Genomic DNA, 20,729 nt, shown 5'->3' with positions numbered 1-20,729 from the left:
CATTAAAATCTAGTTAATTAAACACGAGAAGTTTTTGCACAGCACACATCTTGAACTCGCATATTTCAAGGTGGCAATAATAAGGATGAAAATGGAAGAGCCGGCAGGCAAGAAAACACGAACGGGAGTGGGGGTAGTAGGGGAGGGTGAGGGTGAGAAGTCACAGACTGAGGGAGGGGGCGGTGGGGTGGGGAGACAGGGAAGAAAATAGTGTTAGGAGTAAAGGGGCCAATAGCCGTGGAAGGATACAAATGATGAATTAGCAGGGACTAACAAGCCTCAAACCAATCGGAAGGCAGCATTTAAGACAAAAGCCAATGGGCAGAGAGTGGGCGGGGCTTCCACAAAGCTTCCACACTACAGTATATACTGCATGCCTCGCAAAGCGATGGCAGCACATTCGCGCTGCAACGCTAGGCGAGAGCTAAAAATGGGCTCAGCAATAGATGCACAATGTCGTAGACACTGCAGTCAGATAGGCACATGAATAATGTTTGTGGTTGTAGCATGGAGTCTTTTGCAAAGTGGTATGTCTTTAATATCTGGGATGGATTGTATCTGACCCACATGGAACGAATTTGGATAACATTGGGAATGAGGGTAGCCAAGTGCAACATTGCAAGTTTGTGGGGGGTAGAGAAACTGTCACAATTGAGAGACTGGAAAAACAACATGGACTGGTGCATGCTTGCAGAGAAAGTGGTGTATGAAGGGAGGGGATGTCCCCAAACACCAGTGAAGATATGGGGAAAATGGAACGAGCACAGAGGGAACACCTGTACATCTATTGCTGAGACTAGTGTCGACTTACTGCTCGCTACTCAACTTGATTTTATTGTGACCACTGGATGGGCGGAGGAGGGAGCGGGGAGAGGTACGGAGGTGGTTTTAGGATGATGGATAACTGGCTCTATCAGTATAAGTCAACACATGGTAGTGTATTGGTTTCTTTATTTCCTTTATGTTTTGTCATCTTGATGTTTACAATAAACAGAAGTATAAAAAAGCACATCACCCTACAAAATTGGAATGTTCTAATTAAAAAAGAGTGTCCTTCTGGGAGACACAGGATTTTAAACAAGAGCACGCGCCAGTTCTGCTTCTCTGGAGCTTGTCATGTTGTCCATGTTTGGCATTTATTGCTATATGCCTGCCCACTGAAATAACTGACTAAGATGGACAGCAGGTGCTCTCTGTATGTAGGCTGAAGTCTTGGAAGCCCTTATTCTCCCTCGGCCCAGCCACATTGTTTTACTTTGTTTGGCAAAGCGGAATAAGTCATAGGAGCAAGAAGAGACTCTCTCTATCCTTCGTTCCAAAGCTCCAGTGACACTGAACCGAGGGTGGAGTGAAGGGGAAAGCTCGCTGTTTTCCTCTCCGATTCATTGCCTCCGCCCCTCTCATTTCCCAACACAATCCGAATATTCTGAAGACCAGCAGGGGAGAGAGAGTCAGAGGCTGTAAATTATGGCATTCTAATCCGCATACCCTGAAGACCAGCATGGGAGAGCGAGTCAGAGGCTGTAAATGATGCCATTCTAAAGTTAAAGTCACAGGACCTGTACCAGCGTTTTTTGTCTACGTGCACTTCGTTATCTTCACCGGAGCTATCAAACATCCAGTTTTCTAATTCAACTTAGATATGATGATATTAGATACTCTCAACCAAGCAAGTCTTTTTTGTAAGGTCCATGTTCTTTGTCAACTGGTGAAAATAAGTTTCCTTCCAATATAAATCTCCACTCCACAGCTTCATTGAATGAGGGTTTTTGCACATCTCCCCTTTTTACCTCCATACACATACATTATGCTGTCCAGGGAAGTGGAAACTTCACTTGCTCAGAGCCAAGCCTGCATTTCTAACCGAGCGAATTCTGAGCCTTGAAATTTGCGTCTATAATGTCAGAATATGAAGAGATTAGCCCCTTGCCTTCAGTTGCTCATAGTGCATGGCCCACTGCAGTTATGGCCCGAAGGTGAACTTAAAAAAAAGGCTCATTCTCCAACGTCTTTGTTTTATTTAATGAGGAAAAAGGAAGGGCAAGGACAAGGCACAGCATTTTATTTCGAATGTCTTTGAGGTGTTCCTCTATCAAATGCCATGTTGACAATCAGTTGGCGACAGGTGCTGAAGCACTGGTGAGTCAGAATGCTCTGACAAAAGCATCTAAAAATGATTACCACCCATTCTCTAGACGATGTTGTCTTCCACAGTTCATCACTACACAACAAGCAATGGCAAAACCAATAGCATGCAGCGCAAATTTCAAAACTATTGGCTTGGCCAATGCTTGTTGAATTTAGAGTCATAAGGTTGCTTCAAAGAAGGACGTGTGTAACAAAGTAAGTGATGCATACCACACCCAACATTCATGAAGCTACTGAAATATACATAAATATTAAAATGGTTGCACACTGCATAAATCATAATATTGCAAAATATACAGAGATATTTATGTCAGAGAATACATGACGGTTTTCAAAATATGGATCGAAGGATGAACAATCTGCAAGAAAATGAACTCACCTGTTGACAAGCATTTAATTTTTCCTCCAAAAGGTGTGTCTTATTCTTAAACTTTTTATTTTCATCTAGGAAAAAAATAACCAGGCATGAGACTATTTACGATTATGTAGAAGCGACTTCAGGAACAATACTAAGACACTCCTTTAAAACCCTTCAATTTGACCTTTGTTATTTATATTTATATGGTGACGGTATTCGCCTTCATAAGAGCATCAGTAGGGTGCTTTGGAAAGAAACTATGCAATAAAATGCAGTAACAATTAACCAGAGAGCAGCTCTGTGCATTTGCCATAAAATACGTGAGAAGAAGGGGACTAGGACGTAGTAGTGAAGGATAAGTCTTCAGAACCACATGGCTGCATTCTAATGCATAGATTTCTGCCCACTATCTCATTCAAGCCAGGGGCCATCCATATGCAAATAAACTCTGACCTGCTCGAATGGGAAATTTTAAGTACCCTGGTGTTTTGTAAACAGTTCCCTGGCAGTCTTGTCGGTATTTCAATAGCCTCTGTGGGGAGGTCATCCTTCTGCTTTGCCAAACAAAGCTCCTTTTACATAGGAGATCAAGCAACCTCCAGACCAATGAACTAGTCCAATTAACCAATGTTTCATTGGTTACCGTTGCCTTCGCAGAGCAAGAGATTAGAGAAGCATCAATGACTATCATTGCCTGGAGGGTGCAATTGATGCCTAGTAGGTGGAGGTGGACACTGGCATGAGGATACACAGATGCTGCCTTGAAATTCAGATTCTCAAGGAAAACGGGAAGATTGTGACGGGCAGGATAAAATGTTTAGACAGCTCTGGCAGTCCTCTTTGGGTAATCTGCTGAGGGCGAGGGAGAAGGCTCTGCTGGTGGTCAGCCCTATCTAAGGGCCATGAGTCAGCAAGTGAGGTTGGAGTTGGAAGATTATCAGAAAGGTTCTGCCCTTCATATGGTTTGGCTCTGACACTAGTTTGTAGATGTTGCAGCTGACAAGCAGGACATGGAAGTCTTTTTCCATGGGCATGGTTACTGTGCAACGCAGGAGTTTGAAACAAAAAAAAGATGCTCTTAGTGTAGCTTGCCGTCATCAGTGGTAATCAGTTTAGGCATCTCGGAGGTAAGGGTTCATGATTTTTCTTTTCATTGAAATCCACGGAGCGCAGCATACAAATGAGCATTAGCTACTAAAATGGGAAGCCCTATAAAGAGAACAAGTGACAAATGCATAAAGTATAACGAGAGACAAAAAAGCTCACTAGGACAAATACTAGAGAGATCAGCTCAATACAACGCAGGATGCAGGAAAACAAGCAAAAAAATCAAACTGGTCCCTATCACAGAATACATAAAATGTGCAGCAAACAGACCTAAAAACATAAAACAAAACAATCTTTTTCTACCTTGCACCATATCTACATTATTATACAGCTTTTTCATTATAGTTCACATATATGATAACTGGAGAAAATAAAATGCATTTAATTATAAAAACGCTTAAATAATCATCTGCATTACGCATCGAAAATAATGATTAAGGGACATATTTGGAGTTTGCTATCAAAAACCATCCGTTTACCTGTCCACTGCCGTGGAGCTCTGTCGGTCAGATTTTAGGTATGACGGTTTGACATAAGAACGTCCGTCAACCGTTCAACACATTTCCTTCCTCAGTCAACAACGGTATACACTAATATATACGACAGAAGAAGCAACGGAAAGCCACTACTCCATCTGCCGTATTTAGAATATAATTTATGTCAACAAAAACATGGCGGTACACCCGCCACATCTACACAGGCGGAAAAAGCACTAACAGCCAAACCCTGCTGACTACAACCACAAACAAACTCTTCTCTATCAACATGTTCATGCTACTTGAAGGCCTGGACTCTACCTGGCAATGCTGCTGGAGGAACAACTAGACAATGAACAACACAATAGAAAGAAACATATTTTGTTTTACACGAATGTATGTACAACACAAAGAATACAATGGATGAAGCACTGTAGGTACAGTATGCTCATACCAATATTTCAGAAAGACATTGTAGGATAATGGCATACACAGTATACATATTGTAATGATCATAAAAGCAGTATATCGTTTGCGTCAAACAGAGCAATAAGAACAAGCATAAAGAGAACAAAACTAACCCATTCACTCCTTTCCTGTCCAGCCACTAACAAACCACAACCCAGATAGTAGGGCTACCGATACATCCGACCACAATCATAAACACTAATGTAATCATAGCGAACCCTCTTTAGCATAGGTTGCTTTCCTATAATGCATTTAGTGGCTTTCATGTGTAACCTTACATATCAGAGAGGTTCACCACCAAAAGCAGTTTATCATCTGTTTTGGGATTGATAGCCTACAGTAATGGTTCCCAGTCCAATGCCAGCTTTGACCCAGGCACCCTGATTATCTGGTGGGTGCTTATTTCTATCTGCGCGTGGCCAAATCTATTCAAATCTGCTTTCCATCTACTGAGGTCCTTGGGCAATGAGGATTTCCAGCTCATTGCAATCTCGCTTTTGCAAGATTCAGTAAAAGGTCTATGGTTTGCAGGCTTTAGGGCCATGGAATAAGCCACAGTAAGTACTATGATTAACAGTGCGTGCATAGCTCGCTGTTGTCAATGGGAGGTTGATGTGTTGTACCGTGCTCGAGGGTATCGCCCTCTGAACCTTGGGCGTATCGAATTCAACCTAATTGCATCCCCAATCACATGGGGTATGTCCCCCGGGCACTGGTTAAATGGTCCTACAATGAGGTTTCAACAATTTGTCTGTCATTCGATAAAACGCAATGCTACAATTGTAGGTTTTAATTGTTGTTTGTGTTATTTCATCACAACACAAAATTTCTCATATTCCACATGTTTGGACTGCAGTTCCCAGAATGCATCACTACTGGTGTATTGCCATCATTAGTCCCAATGGATTTCGGCCTATTGGCCTTAGTCTGGGGACGATCTATAAAGTTAAATATGGTTATAATTAATTAATTAATTATAAATAATGGCTGCTAAACGCAGGATTCTGCATTGCGCATGCGTCTACTGCATCTACGTAGTATGACGTACTATCGCTTGGAGAAAAAATCTTTGCAGCTGCGCAGTTGCTCTTAAAATGGCCGCTTGAAACCCACATGATAATGCGCAAGCTTTGCTAAAACTAAACCATGCAAATTTACTAAAATGCTAATGCGAAAGATTATTATAAGTAAATGGGAGTAGAGGAAAGATAGGTGGTATACAGTGAAACCATTTATTTTTGATTCTAATATTCTTTTTCTTTGACCTCTCTATTAGTTCGTATGTGGGCCTCCGTGCAGGACTGAAGCTTGTGCATTATGTGACCATTCCACATGCGCAGTTGTAACGATCCAGGAACCGAGATGCAAAGCCTTGAATGTCATCTAAAAGAAAACAGTAACATACCCTGGGAACCAGCATGATGTCCTGAGAATGGAAAGGATTTTAAATAAAATTGCATACATTGTATTGATTAACTTGTGAATACGGGTGGGAAATAAAGCATGGGAAAGTAAATTAAGGGGAGGGAACATAGAACAATGAGCTTAAAGAAAAGTATTACACTTAGCATGGTGTGATGATCATATCCCCTTTCCTTGTCCAATCAGAGTTAGGAGTTTCATAAATTTGAAACATTTATGGGTGGTACATGTCCTTAGATAGGTATAATAGAGGTAGTTTAGTTAGATTAGTTACCACAGAGAGACGGAGAAAGCTGAGAGACTGAGATGCTGTCCAAAAATTAAGAATATACTGAAGAAGATCAAAATCCACACTAAGAACTTTTGAGCCAATTAATAGAAGAACATCGTGGAAGAATCGAGGAGGCACATAATAGAAGAACATCGCGGAAGAATCGAGGAGGCACATAGTGTCAGAGAGGGGTGCGACGCAGGCGTCGTATCTAGAAGAGATCATCTATCCTGTCCCTGAATCCTGTCCTGATCCTTTGTCACCTGATCTGTCCCAGGGGACCCTTGCCAGCTCCTTGGCCAAGGGGTTGGTTTCCACACCATACTAGGTAAATATAAATCTGTGTAGTATGTCAATGTACTGTTCTCTCTTTTTCCTCCTTACTCAGGTTCTGTCATCGTAACAACTTTGTTTAACGATTACTCTGATTGAATTACTTTCTCTTCCTCCCCTTATCAAAGATGGTGTTCTAACTGTATTTTGATTCTTGGCTCACATGAATTTACTAGATAAACATTTTAAACTCTCCCGAGTATGTGGTTATTTAATAAAGGTTTAATATATGTAATTTTTCATCTATTTAGTTAACTAAAAGGTCCATTGACCAGAGGAAAATACATTGGATCAAGAGGTTTGGTAAGAAATAATTAGATGAAACTCATCTTACAGATATTAGCACAATAAATTGACCCCAGCGGTGTCTACTAGCCTATATGAATGAGTGTGTGTTTATGGGCCAAAGTGAACATATAGTAAGTGAGTAACTGAGGCTGGTAACCCGCTGGATCAGTTTTTCTGGTAGCAGAGCTATGGTTTAATTTATTAACTAGTTAGGTGAAAAAACTTTGAATTTGAATTACTGGTTACGTATTAACTTACCCGTTTGTACTTGTTTTATGTTGTCTGGAAATTCCCTGGAATATTGAATAGCAGGTGGTGAATGGAAACCACACTGCAGTGAGGTTACTCGTTTTGCTTAAGGTAGCACTGAAAAGCTATGCTGGGCTGACAGTGTTAAATTAGGGATTATTTTGTATAAAAGTGAGAGTGATTGATAGCAAAGAGTTCGCTGATGAAACTTTGGTCCTATATCACCTAGAAACGGTAGTACTGAAGGAGTAACAGGTTATCGGTGCTTGAGTGAAGAGTTAGCAGAATAGTTTACTCGCATTAAAGAAATTGACGTTCTGATTTTAGCGGAGCAATCAGAGTAGCGAATGTTTCTATGTTATCAATTAATGAATTTGTATGTAAATTGATTGAGAAATAAGTTTTCGTGTTATCTTGCAAAGGAGGGGTCAGTTGCAAGTGCTGGACTGACGTCACAGAGGGCCGCTTGGATTGGTTGGAACAGCGGGCGTGTGACTGACACGAAATTTGTAAAGGAGGGGTCATTAGAAAGGAGTGGTACTGACGTCACAGAAAAGTTTCGCTAGTATTGCATAGCGTGAGATGGAAATTGATTCGTCAGAAGAATAGAAGCCGCGCTGGTATTGGTCAAATTATTAAAGTAAAAACAAACATTTTGATTTAGCTAGCAAAATAGAAGCTACACTAATAATTGACAGTTGGTTTTGTATGTGGAGACACGATCCAACATTAATAGGGAATCAACCAGACTGGAGGTATTTAGGTTTTGCCAGAGAACAATATATAAAAGGATCGACACCTAAAATGTACGGAGAAAAAAGAAAGATGACATTTATGCAGAAAATTTAAAATTATTTTAAAAAGGATAAAACCATTAAGACTAGAGAGGGAATTCTTATTCCTCCCTCGAAAACGCCCGCATCATACATGATGATGGAAAGAGGCTATCATACCTGTGTATGGTTAGAAAACTGGATAGAATATATGAAAAGTGATGGAGTGTTAGCTTTCCCAGAACATGGCACGTTTAATGGACGAATTTTACATACTCTGAGATTGAGAATTAATTAATTAAAGCCCAGACCTAGATTAACTCAGTATTAGAAGAATGGGAAACTGAAGCATTTGAGCGCGATAGATCCAGAAGTAGCAGAAACCTTAGTGGATTTTATCCCAGACTAAAGCGTGAAACTCGAGATAGTCAGATGAAACAATGGAGACAAGCGATGGTAGCCGAAGGATTATATCCTGTACTAATGGCTGAGGAACAGTCAGGAGACAAGTGCACAGAAAAGACCAAACATTTAACAATGACAGGTAGTGGAGAATCGGAAGATTATTTTTTGGAGGACATTTTAATGAAAAACCCTCCACCTTACCAAGAGGGACTGAGCAGAACTACTCCTAGTGCTCCAGTCTTGGGAACTCCATTAGTTCCCCAAGTTATGCATAATCCAACAAATGGAAGGGTAGTTCAGGAAAAAGAAAGAGAGGCAATAAACAAGAATAGAGAGGAATTGATACAGAAAATAACCCAATTGAGTACTCACCCTGAAGCACTAACTATACCAGTGACTATAGCTCCGGTGGTTCTATTATATGGAGATAAGACAATTGCTCTCAAACCTCCAGTCATGTCCACACCTACAATTGAACCCAGAAAAGAGAACTTAATCATTGATGATCAAGGCAGCGAATGTGATTCGGTAAAATCATTAATGGATTTACAGATAAGAGGTCAGATAAATGAAACCCCGAGAAGAGTTACACCTAGTTGTTCAAAGGAAATACAAATAGAAACAGCCACAGGAGTTAAGAGTGCCACAATAGTATCCCCAGAAAAAAAGAAAGATGGGCACAGGGAATAGACAAGCCAAAACAGCCAATGAAAATCCTAGATATCTACAAATTGAAAGTGGAACTGGAAGAAATGATATCTGGTAATTGTGGCATTAGATAGGTTAAATACTTACAGTGAAGAAGAGTTATTGTTTATCTGCAGAAGTATCACTAGAAATACAAAGATATTCTATGAGAAATTGACAGACTTAGCTTCTGAAATGGGAGATGAAATAGGCAAATCTAAAGTTTTACAGAAACCATATAGAGCAGAATTCAGTGATAAGGACCAGGAAAATATGAATGTGTCTGGAAGAAAATTACATGTTAAAGAATTAATTACCATTTTACAAAAAATGGGGTTTCTTGGACAAATGGAAAGCTAGATGGATGCAGAAAAGGGAAGAAGCACATGCCAATCGAACTACTCCTGAATTTGCGATGAAAGTAACAGGAAAGGTAGAAAGTTTATGAGGGAGGTACCAAGAGGAGAAGATGTACATGTTCCATGGACCAGACAGGATATTTTATCATTTACAAATGATTTCCCGAAGTTAGGAGGAAAGCCAGTTGAGTGGTATCGGCAAGTAGAAAGATTTGTGAAAGTTTCTGAAGTGTTGTTAAAGGATTTGGATGGTTTGTTTGACATTGTGGTACCTGCTGATTTATGGACATAATTTAATATTACTGTTGATTGGCCCAGTGATGAGTACCCGAGAGATGCAAAAACAGGAGCCCCTTCAGAAGACGTAATGAAGAAATATCACCAGGTGATCACTTTTCTGAAAGGGAGAATTCCTCCAAAAGGAAACAGATTGGGTAAAAATAAACAAAACAACCCAGGACAGAAATGAGCCCATACATACTTACTATGAACAACTGCTGCAGGTATTTAAGCAGTATAGTGGATTTGAGAAAATTGAAGATAAAGATATGGGACATTTTGTGTATCGATTTGTGACTGGTTTAAAACCAGAAATTGGAGACATGATTCGTCAACACATGTTGTGTTGGCAAGCGAGGCCCATAGACGATATTCTCAAATGTGCAAAGTATTGCGGAGATGAGATTGACAATAAACAAAAGAAATTAGAGGAAAAAGTAATTTAGGCACAAGTAAAATTAGCAGAACAGCAGGAACTCCAACTAAACAGCCAGACAGGAAATCAAGGAAAGGGGCAAGGCCAAATTGAAAATAGTGGGGGAAAACATAAGGGACGAATGAGTAGAGAGGAGGCAAAGAAAAAGTTTCCTTGTCATGGGTGCGGAAAATTGGGGCATTGGAAAAACGAGTGTAAAAATATACAGGACAATAATGGCCCAAATCAAAATTTAAATCCACAGACGCAGAATGAGGTGATAATGAATCAACCACAGCAGGTTGTAAATCCTCAGAGTCAGTTGCCACCTGCCCCTATGACAAATTTTGTGAACTAGGCCAAGTACAGTGCGGACACCAGATTTCAAGGAGGAAGTGGTAAGAAAAATTCTGTAACCTCGCAATTTCTTTTACATGACCCTTATTTCGATGACAGAAACCAATGAAGGTGCCTGATGGGGGAGGAAAAGGAGTGCGTACTTGGCGCATCCTTACTGGTAGATTAGTCAGGTCCATATGTTGATGGTAAAGTAGAAAGAAAAGATATTACCTTCTTATTGGTCACTGGTGCTACCCGTTCTACTGTGAGAACAGCAGACATTCCAAACCTACCCCTCTCGGGAGAAGCGATCCAAGTAGTGGACATTTCCAATAAACAGATTAGAACCCCTATTACAGAACCCATGGAGGTAAGCATTGGCAATTTCAGGGAAATGCACTAATTCGTAGAGTGTGACTCCAGTCCTGTAAATTTATTAGAAAGAGATCTACTGTGCAAAATGAATTGCACAATATTTTGCACACCGGACGGTGTTGCAATTCGAACCCCAGATGAAGACAGAGTCTACAAAATCATGTTAGCTAAACAAGGCACAGAGATAGATGAGATGTATTCTATGATGACAAAAGATGACTTACCAGACGAGGTCAAAACGACAATAAATCCAGATGTGTGGGATTTTACAGGAAAAGATGTGGGGTTAATGGCAAATGTAGACCCAGTAAAAGTAACTGTAAAGGAAGGTGCAGTTTACCCAAAAACTCGACAATACAAGATGAGTGCTGAAGTTAAAGCTGGTGTTGCAGCAGAAATTGATCGAATGGTGGAACAAGGCATTCTAAAAGAAATAATGAGCAGTCCATGCAATTCACCTATAATTGGCATTAAGAAACCTAACAGAAAATATAGGATAGTTCAGGACCTGAGAAAAATTAATACAATTGTTGTACCTTGTTGCCCTGTAGTGCCAAACCCAGCCGTGATTCTGTACCAGATACCATGGAAGGCAGGATGGTTTACCGTAATCGATCTATGCATAGCCTTTTTCTCTATTCCGTTACACCCAGACGGCCAATATCTTTTCTCCTTTAAATTTGAGGACCGTATTTTAGTTTGGAATCGCGTTCCACAAGGGTACACTGAAAGTCCTTTAATTTTCAATCAAATACTGAAAAGGGGCCTAGAAACCTTAGTGTTACCCAAAGAGCCAGTATTGGTGCAGTATATTGACGACTTACTAGTCGCATCCAAAACAAGAAATGACTGTGTTGCGGATTTGATTGCCTTGTTGAACCATTTGGCTGAAGGTGGACATAAAGTGTCCCCAGAAAAATTAAGGTTTTACCGAACCGAAGTCAAATATCTTGGACACCAAATAGAACGTGGAGTTAGGAGAGTGACTCCTGAGAGAATAGAAATAATAAGACAGATGAAATTGCCTGAAACCCAGAGAGCAATCAGAATGTTCCTTGGAGTTGTGGGATACTGTAGGCAGTGGATTGTAGGGGTTTCCCTACTCACCAAACCCCTAATACAAATGACCAAGAAACAAGCAAAAGATCCAATAGAATGGGATGATGAAAGTATGTAAGCATTTGTAAAATTACGAAATTTTCTGTGTGAAGCTCCTGCCTTAGGTATGCCAGATTACTCGTAAGAATTTGCACTATTTTGTTGTGAAAGGAATAGTTGTGCACTTTCAGTCTTATCTCGGAGGCATGGCTTGATGCGACGACCAGTGGCGTATTTTTCTGCTACTTTTGGACCTTGTAGCATCAGATTTACCTGGTTGTTTAAAAGCAGTAGCCGCAACCTGTACCAGTTTAGAGCAAAGTGAGTCAATTGTGATGGGACATCCGGTAAAAGAGCATGTTCCACATTCAGTTGAGATTCTTTTAACAAGAACTCGAACTCAATATCTCACTCCTAGTCGGATGACTAAGTATGAAAGAATCATATTAGTTGCTGAGAATGTGACAATAGTAAGGTGTACCGTTTTAAACCCAGCTACCTTGTTGCCAGATGTATATGGAAAAGAATTGAGGGATGAGGCCGAGCACGACTGTCTGGACGTGACCGAACTATGCACCAAACCCCGTCCAGACATACAAGAAGAACCCCTGAAGAATGCTGAACATGAGCTGTTTGTAGGCGTCATGAGGAGGGAGGAATAAGTGCTGCTTATGCTGTGTGTACATTGCCTGGAATAGTCGAAGCATCCTATTTACCAGGAGTCAAATCTGCACAAGTAGCCGAATTGGTGGCTTTGATTAAAGCATGTAAAATTGGGAAAAATTGGAAAGTAACCATTTTTACTGATAGCCAGTATGGGTACGGGGTTGTGCATGATTTTGGCCAACTCTGGATGCAGAGGGATTTCTTGACTTCTTCAGGATCCCCAATTAAAAATGGAAATTTCGGAAAAGAATTGCTTGAAGCAATACAACTGCCAAAAGAAGTAGCAGTGGTCAAGTGTGCCGCACATCAGTCAGGAAATGACTATGTGACAGCTGGTATGCCGACCAGGTTGCCCAAAATTGTGCCAAATATAAAATGGCAGTGAACAAGAACATTGAAACAAGTGGAATCAGCTGCCAACTTCTGCTACTCTCAGGATTAGAAACATGGGAAGAAGTAAGACAACTGCAAGATGAGGCAGAGATGAAAGAAAAGGAAGAATGGGTGAAGTTAGGGTGCCAAAAGAAGTCAGAAGATGATGTATGGATTTAACCAGATGGCAGGGCCAATAATGCCAGACTGCATGCTTTCACAAATGGCTACACCCACATAGGCAGGGATGCCATAATCAGACTCATTAGACAGGATTGGTTTAATACATGGTTCAGGAGTGTAGCAGAGAGTCTATGCCAGAGATGCTTAATTTGTCAACAAATAAATCCAGGTCAAAAGACAGTGGTCAGTAAAGGAAAAATTGGAAAAGCCGGAGGTCCATTTATAAGGTTACAATTAGATGTTATCCAATTACCACCTTGCAGAGGTTTGAAGTATATACTTGTCATAGTTTGTTTATTCTCATGGTGGGTGGAGGCCTACCCTACTAGAAGAGATGACAGTATAACAGTTGCCAAATTATTGATGAGAGAATTGATTCCACGGTTCGTTCTTCCAGTAACCTTGGAATCAGATAGAGGGTCTCATTTTAATAATGAAGTAATTCGACTAATCTGTGAAGCATTTAAAATTGAACAAAAACTGCACTGTGCATAATGCCCATATGTATTTGGAATGGTAGAACAACTGAATGGCACTATAAAAGCAAGACTGGGAAAGGTATATGCATTCACCTCTCTGGACTGGCCTGATGCTTTACCTCTTGTTCTGATGGGGATCAGAAGCATTCCTGATAGGAATACAGGGTTGAGTCCCCATGAAGTACTCATGGGAAGAGCAATGAGGCAGGCATATATTCCAGGACACAAATTGTTGAATATATCTGATGACATGGTATTGGAATATTGCAAAGAACTGGCTGACCTAGTGCGTTCTATCGCTCACCAGGTTGGATAAGACGCAGTTGCCAGGCAGCTGAATCAAGCACATGATCTGAATCCTGGTGATTGGGTGGTGGTGAACGAACCCACTCATGAGTCGTGTCTAGCACCCAGGTAGGGAAAACCACAACAGGTTATAATGGTTACAACCACAGCAGTGAAATGTGCAGGCTTGCCTAATTGGATTCATGCAAGCCATACCAAGAGAGTACCAGCACCTGGCACAGAAGGTTCCCAACTGACACAAGCAGTTGAGGCTGCGGAAGGTTTTACAGCTGAAGGATCCAGAATAACAGATCCTGAAATAGCTGATCGAGAACAACCAAGCACAAGTCAGGATGACTGGATACCAGTGGTTGACATACCTGAAGTAATTGTGAGAACGAGAAGCCAAATCCGTTTAGAAAGACAAGGAAATAGTAAGGACCAGTCAGGTATAGACGAACAAGCTCAGGAAAGAGACAATACAGCTGTTGGAGAACCTGAGCAGGAACAGACAAGGAGAGAACAATCTACACAGGCAGAAGTGGATGCAACCATTCATGAGTCTGAGGAGGGACAGAACACGTTCGGGCTGCAGAAACCCAAAGTACAATAAGACCTGAGCAGGACCAGACAGGAAAAGAAGAACAGGTTCAGGTAGAAGAAGAATAAAAAACTGAAATAAAACCTGAACAGGGTCAACAGAGAAGAAGAACGCATCTAGGCAGAAAAAGACTTTGCAAAGACAAGCCCTGGACAGGGTCAGACAGAAAGGGTTACTGAAACCGAAAACGATCAAATAGTGCCACAACTTAAATAAAAGAACACTCGAAGACAGTGACAGTGCAGTACAAGCAAAGAGGGTCAGAAGAGGTGACACCTGGCCAGGTGGTGTGAAAAGGTTCAAACATCATTTCAAAACAGTTAATGAAGAACATGACCAGGTAAACAAAATTTCTAGCAGTCTAGGACATCTACTGATAAACCCAAACGAAGAAGTCAAAGATTAAGATTACTGAACAATAAATTCAAGGGTCCTGAATGGACCTATGTAATCCTTGAAGAATTCGAGAAATTTAGATTTAAATGAAGAAAGTGATGAAGAAATAATTACAGAACAGATTGTCAAAGAAGTGAGACCAACCTGAGAATTTTCCAAAGTAATTTTGAATTCCACAAGTAAATCGAAAGTAGAGAAGAGAAATCTTCTTAACTCAAAATGGCTGATGATAGGGCTGCTGGAAAACCAAAACGAAATTGTGTAAGTTTGGTTAGTACTAACAGTAGCCATTCCTTATTTGATGGTTACAAAAGAAAGGACTAACACAGAAACGAATGAGAAAGTAGCTAACATTAAGGGAAATAGGGTAACATTAGTAGCACCAGATGAGAATAAGACAAAAGGAGACAAAGTAGATTTAGAAGCACCAGATGTGTTAGATGTACACCACACTGTGACAAATAATGACACTGCTTTAAATGTATTTACAAAGTTATTAGTGCAATACGTGGACACTTTGGAAGTTAGTGATTGTTATGTGTGTATGAAATTGCCTGCATCAGTAGCAGAAGGTGTAACATATCATCATATTCCATTAACATATGGTATTTCTTGTAGTGTTTTAGCAAGTTTGTTTTATAGAACAGGGAATTTACAATATTATTATTCAAATGTAGATGTAATTTTTTCTGAGGTTCCTATGCGAAAGAGCATGAACCCAGTTCTTAATACTAAAGACTCACAGTTTATGGGAGAATATTTTCTAACCATGAAAACAATAGATATAGCCGAAGCACACAAGCACAATTTAATATATAAATTACACGAAGAAGAAAATATATTTTTGAATTTAGTTGAGCAAAGGAGACAGGACTTTCAAAGTAGGGCTTCTGAATCGAAACCACAGATACCTCAATGGGCTGAGAAAGATGAAATTTATCAAAATGGCAAGACTCATGCTGCTATGTCCTTGGACTTTGAAAAGAAAGGGAAGATCTGCCTCCATAGATTAAAGACTGAATATAACAACGTATTTATTGTTTCCAGTGAATGCGAAAATAATTTCCTAATTATTGGGGATGGGGACTAAAAGGTGGAACAGATCCAGTATTTCTTGGAATTTATTACGTGTGTGGCAATAAAGCCTATTTCAGGTTACCTGATCATTGTACAGGAGTTGCTATTTTGGAATAGCATTCCCAGCGCTGTATCATGTGAAAAGCATCACTGGAAGCAATGAAGACGCAAAGGAACTAACACGTATAAAAAGCGCTCGTTTTTATGAAATAGTAGGTGACATTTTTAGTGCATTGATACCTTCAGTGGGAGTAATTCTGAATACACAAAAAATTTGTCAGCTATTTACAGTAGTAGATCTGTTATCTAATGACACTGCTGGAGGATTTTTGATGATCAATACAGAAATGGTTGCAATCAGATCTATGGCTTTGCAAAATCGACTTGCTCTTGATATATTATTGGCAAATGAGTCTGTAAAATGTTGAAAGCGCAACATTGTTACACTTACGTTCCTGACAAAAGTGTCGAAATTGGAAAATATATGAAAAACATTACGAAATTAGAGGAAGATTTGAAACCACTGGAAGTTGACAGTGTATGGAAGAAATTAACAAATAGTATTACAACCATAGGCAGCTGGTTTTCTAACTTAGGTAATAACATAATAGGTCAAATAATACTGCCAATCTTAGGGATAACATTATTAGTCTTAGCAGTAATGACATGGTTCAAATGTTCCAAGAAAAGAAAAAGGTATGAAGTAAATGAAAAGAGAAAGAAAAGAAAGTATGAAGAGATACAACTTGAAGAAATGAAAGGAAGTATATATAAAAGAAGGAAGGGTTTACAGTACAGAAATGAAAAGAATGGGAATGAAAAGGTTGAAGAGGAAGTTGAAATGTGCTAAAGTTGGTATCTGATTTGGTAGTGGGTAATTAGTGATGGCATAAAATGCCATCAGAGAGGGGATTGATGGAGCAAGGACTCGTATGAAAGGAGACTTGCCTGGAAGCAATTCCCTCAAATAACTCATAACTCCATAATAATGTGTTTGTAAGTACTAATCTGCACCAGAAATGTGTACATTTGAATCTAGGGGAAGCTTGTCTATGTATATTACTAACAAGTAACCCGTGTGTCTCTAAAATGGCTGCTAAACACAGGATTCTGCATTGCGCATGCATCTACTGCATTTACGTAGTATGACGTACTATCGCTTGGAGGGAAATCTTTGCAGATGGGATGTTGCTCCTAAAATGGCCGCTTGAAACCCACATGATAATGCGCATGCTTTGCTGAAACCAAACCATGTAAAAATTTTACTAAAATGGTAATGCGAAAGATTAATATAAGTAAATGGGAGTAGGTAGAGATAGGTGGTATACAGTGAAACCATTTATGTTTGATTCTAATATTCTCTTTCTTTGACCTTTCTATTAGTTCGTATTTGGGCCTCGTGCAGGACTGAAGCTTGTGCATCATGTGACCATTCCACATGCGCAGTTGTAACGACCCAGGAACCGAGATGCAAAGCCTTGAATGTCATCCAATAGAAAACAGTAGCATACCCTGGGAACCAGCATGATGTCCTGAGAACGGAAAGGATTTTAAATAAAATTGCATACATTGTATTGATTAACTTGTGAATACGGGTGGGAAATAAAGCATGGGAAAGTAAATTAAGGGGAGGGAACATAGAACAATGAGCTTAAAGAAAAGTATTAAACTTAGCATGGTGTGATGATCATCTCCCCTTTCCTTGTCCAATCAGAGTTAGTAGTTTCATAAATTTGAAACATGTCATTAGAAAGGTATAATAGAGGTAGTTTAGTAACCACAGAGAGACGGAGAAAGCTGAGAGACTGAGATGCTGTCCGAAAATTAAGAATATACTGAAGATCAAAATCCAAACTAAGATCTTTTGAACTAATTAATAGAAGAACATCGCGGAAGAATCGAGGAGGCACATAATAGAAGAACATTGCAGAAGAATTGAGGAGGCACATAGTGTCAGAGAGGGGTGCAGCGCAGGCATCATATCTAGAAGAGGTCATCTATTCTGTCCTGAATCCTGTCCTGAGCCTTTGTCACCTGATCTATCCCAGGGGTCCCTTTCCAATTCCTTGGCCAAGGGGTTGGTTTCCACACCATACAAGGTAAATATAAATCTGTGCAGTATGTCAATGTACTGTTCTCTCTTTTTCCTCCTTACTTAGGTTCTGTCATCGTAACAACTTTGTTTAACGATTACTCTGATTGAATTACTTTCTCTTCCTCCCCTTGTCAAAGACGGTGTTCTAACCGTATTTTGGTTCTTGGCTCACATGAATTTACTAGATAAACATTTTAAACTCTCTCGAGTCTGTGTTTATTTAATAAAGGTTTATTATATGTAATTTTTCATCTATTTAGTTAACTAAAAGGTCCATTGACCAGAGGAAAATACATTGGATCAAGAGGTCCGGTAAGAAATAATTAGATGAAAATCACCTTACAGGTATTAGCACAATAAATTGACCCCAGCGGTATCTACTAGCCTATATGAATGAGTGTGTGCTTATGGGTCCCAGTGAACATATAGTAAGTGAGTACCTGAGGTTGGTAACCCGCTGGATCACCATTGGCAGTCAAGAAGTCAATGAGCCCATTAATACAAAAACAAAAAAGATGGGGGCATAGACACAGCCTTGGCAGGCCTCTTTAGCTAAGCTAAACGGTTCAGTATGCACCCCCTCCAAACCATATCTCATGGAGGCAGATACGCCATTGTGTAAGGTGCATAAGAAGGTAAAAAGGGGTTCCAGTAGGCCCATCTTTGTCAATATATCCCACAACTTTGATTGGTTAACTCGGTCAAAGGCAATACTGAGATTCATAAAGGAAAGGTTTATGGACCCTCTTTTAGCTGCAGTGTATTTTTCAATAATTAACTGTAGATTCAAGCATTGCTCTTGGGTTCCCAATCTTTCTCTGAATCCATACTGCGCCATATAATTTTATTCTCCCTAAGCCAATCCTCTATCCTAGGTCTGAGTGCCAGTGACAAGGTAATCAAGCTCAGGAAGAGGCTGGGTACAGCCCCTGGCAATCTTGTCAAGGAAAATGTCCTGCTCCCCCCACCCAAAGTCTTTTGTCTAGTGTCTGGAAGCAATACACATCTCACCATTGGGGAGTCAATAGGGGTCAGGTGAAAGCAAGTCGCAGGTAGTAAAGCCTTTTGGTTTTAGGCTGAAAGTTTACTTTCCAAAACAGTAATATGGAATCCGACTTGACCATCAAGTTGGATTTTAAATTACTATTAAAATGAGTCCTTGTACAGTTTTCCTAGCTATTCCCAAACTAAATTTAGAATGTATTCAATGTAATAGTATAAACTAGTGTCAACCTATGAGAGAGCCAGACTTGCCACAGTGAAAAACAATTTTGGAGGTTTTTCACTGCCAGGACATTTAAAACATTAAATGAACATGTCCTACTTTTTCAATACCATGCGCCCTACGCTATGGGCTTTTAAGGCTTAACTTAGGCATGACCTATACGTATTAATAAATAGGAAGGTTCAGGCCTGGCAAAAGATTAATTTTGCCAGTTGAAATGGCAGTTTAAAAACTGCACAATCAGGATTCAGTTAAAGGCCTAGAGACATGTTTTACATGGTTACTGTAGTGGGTGGCACAATGAGGGTTAATTTGTACATTCGTATTAGTAAAGGCAACCACTATGGTACATTTTAAATCCTTAATTTTACTACTCCAGACCAAACAGTCTTAAACTATATTGCCTACTAGTATTGTGGCATGTGAATCCTACACCTTGTAATCTTCATTTTCTTATGTAATGTTTTCTATGGACTGATTTAAACACTTATACATCCCTGGCTCTGTGTAATGTGTGTGATGTAAAGTATTCTGACACCCTACACTGGTATGAGTAGGCATTGGTGGCATGTGATAGTGAGGGAATTCGTGGAGAAGGTGTTTTTTGTGGGGGAAGCCTACAAAGATTGTCGCACTGGGCACCACCAGCGCTCAAGCCGTCCTTGACTGCAGCCCACTAGTAGCATTTCATTTGCAGGCCTTGGGCACATGTACTATGGACTTACAAGCACATTAAATGTGCAAATCGAGGATATGCCAATTTTACCATGTTTAACAAGGACAGCACAAGCACTTTACATCTGGTTAGAAGGCCATATTAAAAAAATAGGGTTCAATAAAAAGGCAAAAAATCCCAGGTGATCCTACAAGAAGGACACATTTCCTACAATTATGAATTAATTTAATGTGTAAACTGGCAACTACGGCTGAGACATCATTCTAACTAAGGAACAGAGATAATTATGTTGACATTATTTGTGCAAGCATCCTTGACTCAAATTAATTCTAGTATTTCAGAGTGTTTGAGATCAAAGCCTGTATAATATTTATAGATGAAACAGTTGATATATGTATTTTAATATTTACATAAAGTACATAAATTATCTGAAACAGCAATTTAAGTCTTTTTACATATTTAAATTATTATAATTTAGCTATGGTGTATATTATTGTATCACTTCCATGCAAAAGAAATGAAACAAAAAACAAAATAAAATCCACAATGATAAACTCTACTAAGCAGTGAACACGGATCGGAGAAAGTCTCAGCAGGCAATTAGAAGAAGGTGCCTGAGCATGGCTGATCTAGTTTTATCTAGAGAGAAGTACTACACTATATCTCATGCTACCCAATTGTAACAAGTACTCAAGACATTGAACTGAAAGCACAATGACATGAACGTTCTATCTACTATAACTGATTAATTTACAAGTGTTACTATTCACTATTCTGACTAGCTGTTCGGATGTAGTACTATAGTGTAAATGGTTTGCATTCCG

At 39.7% G+C, this 20,729-nt stretch overlaps 1 protein-coding gene across 1 annotated transcript in view; it reads right to left on the bottom strand.

Moving 5' to 3' along the window:
* Positions 1 to 20,729, bottom strand: part of CCDC152 (coiled-coil domain containing 152) — a 604,024-nt gene that overhangs the window by 523,679 nt on the left and 59,616 nt on the right. The window contains exon 5 of the mRNA XM_085638553.1: positions 2,528 to 2,592. Within this exon, the coding sequence (XP_085494679.1) occupies positions 2,528 to 2,592 (65 nt within the window). The remainder of the gene's footprint in view (positions 1 to 2,527; positions 2,593 to 20,729) is intronic.

Source organism: Triturus cristatus, chromosome 2_1 (assembly GCF_964204655.1).
Source record: "Triturus cristatus chromosome 2_1, aTriCri1.1, whole genome shotgun sequence".
NCBI classification, from domain to species: Eukaryota; Metazoa; Chordata; class Amphibia; order Caudata; family Salamandridae; genus Triturus; species Triturus cristatus.
This window is presented reverse-complemented; position numbering and strand designations above follow the sequence as displayed.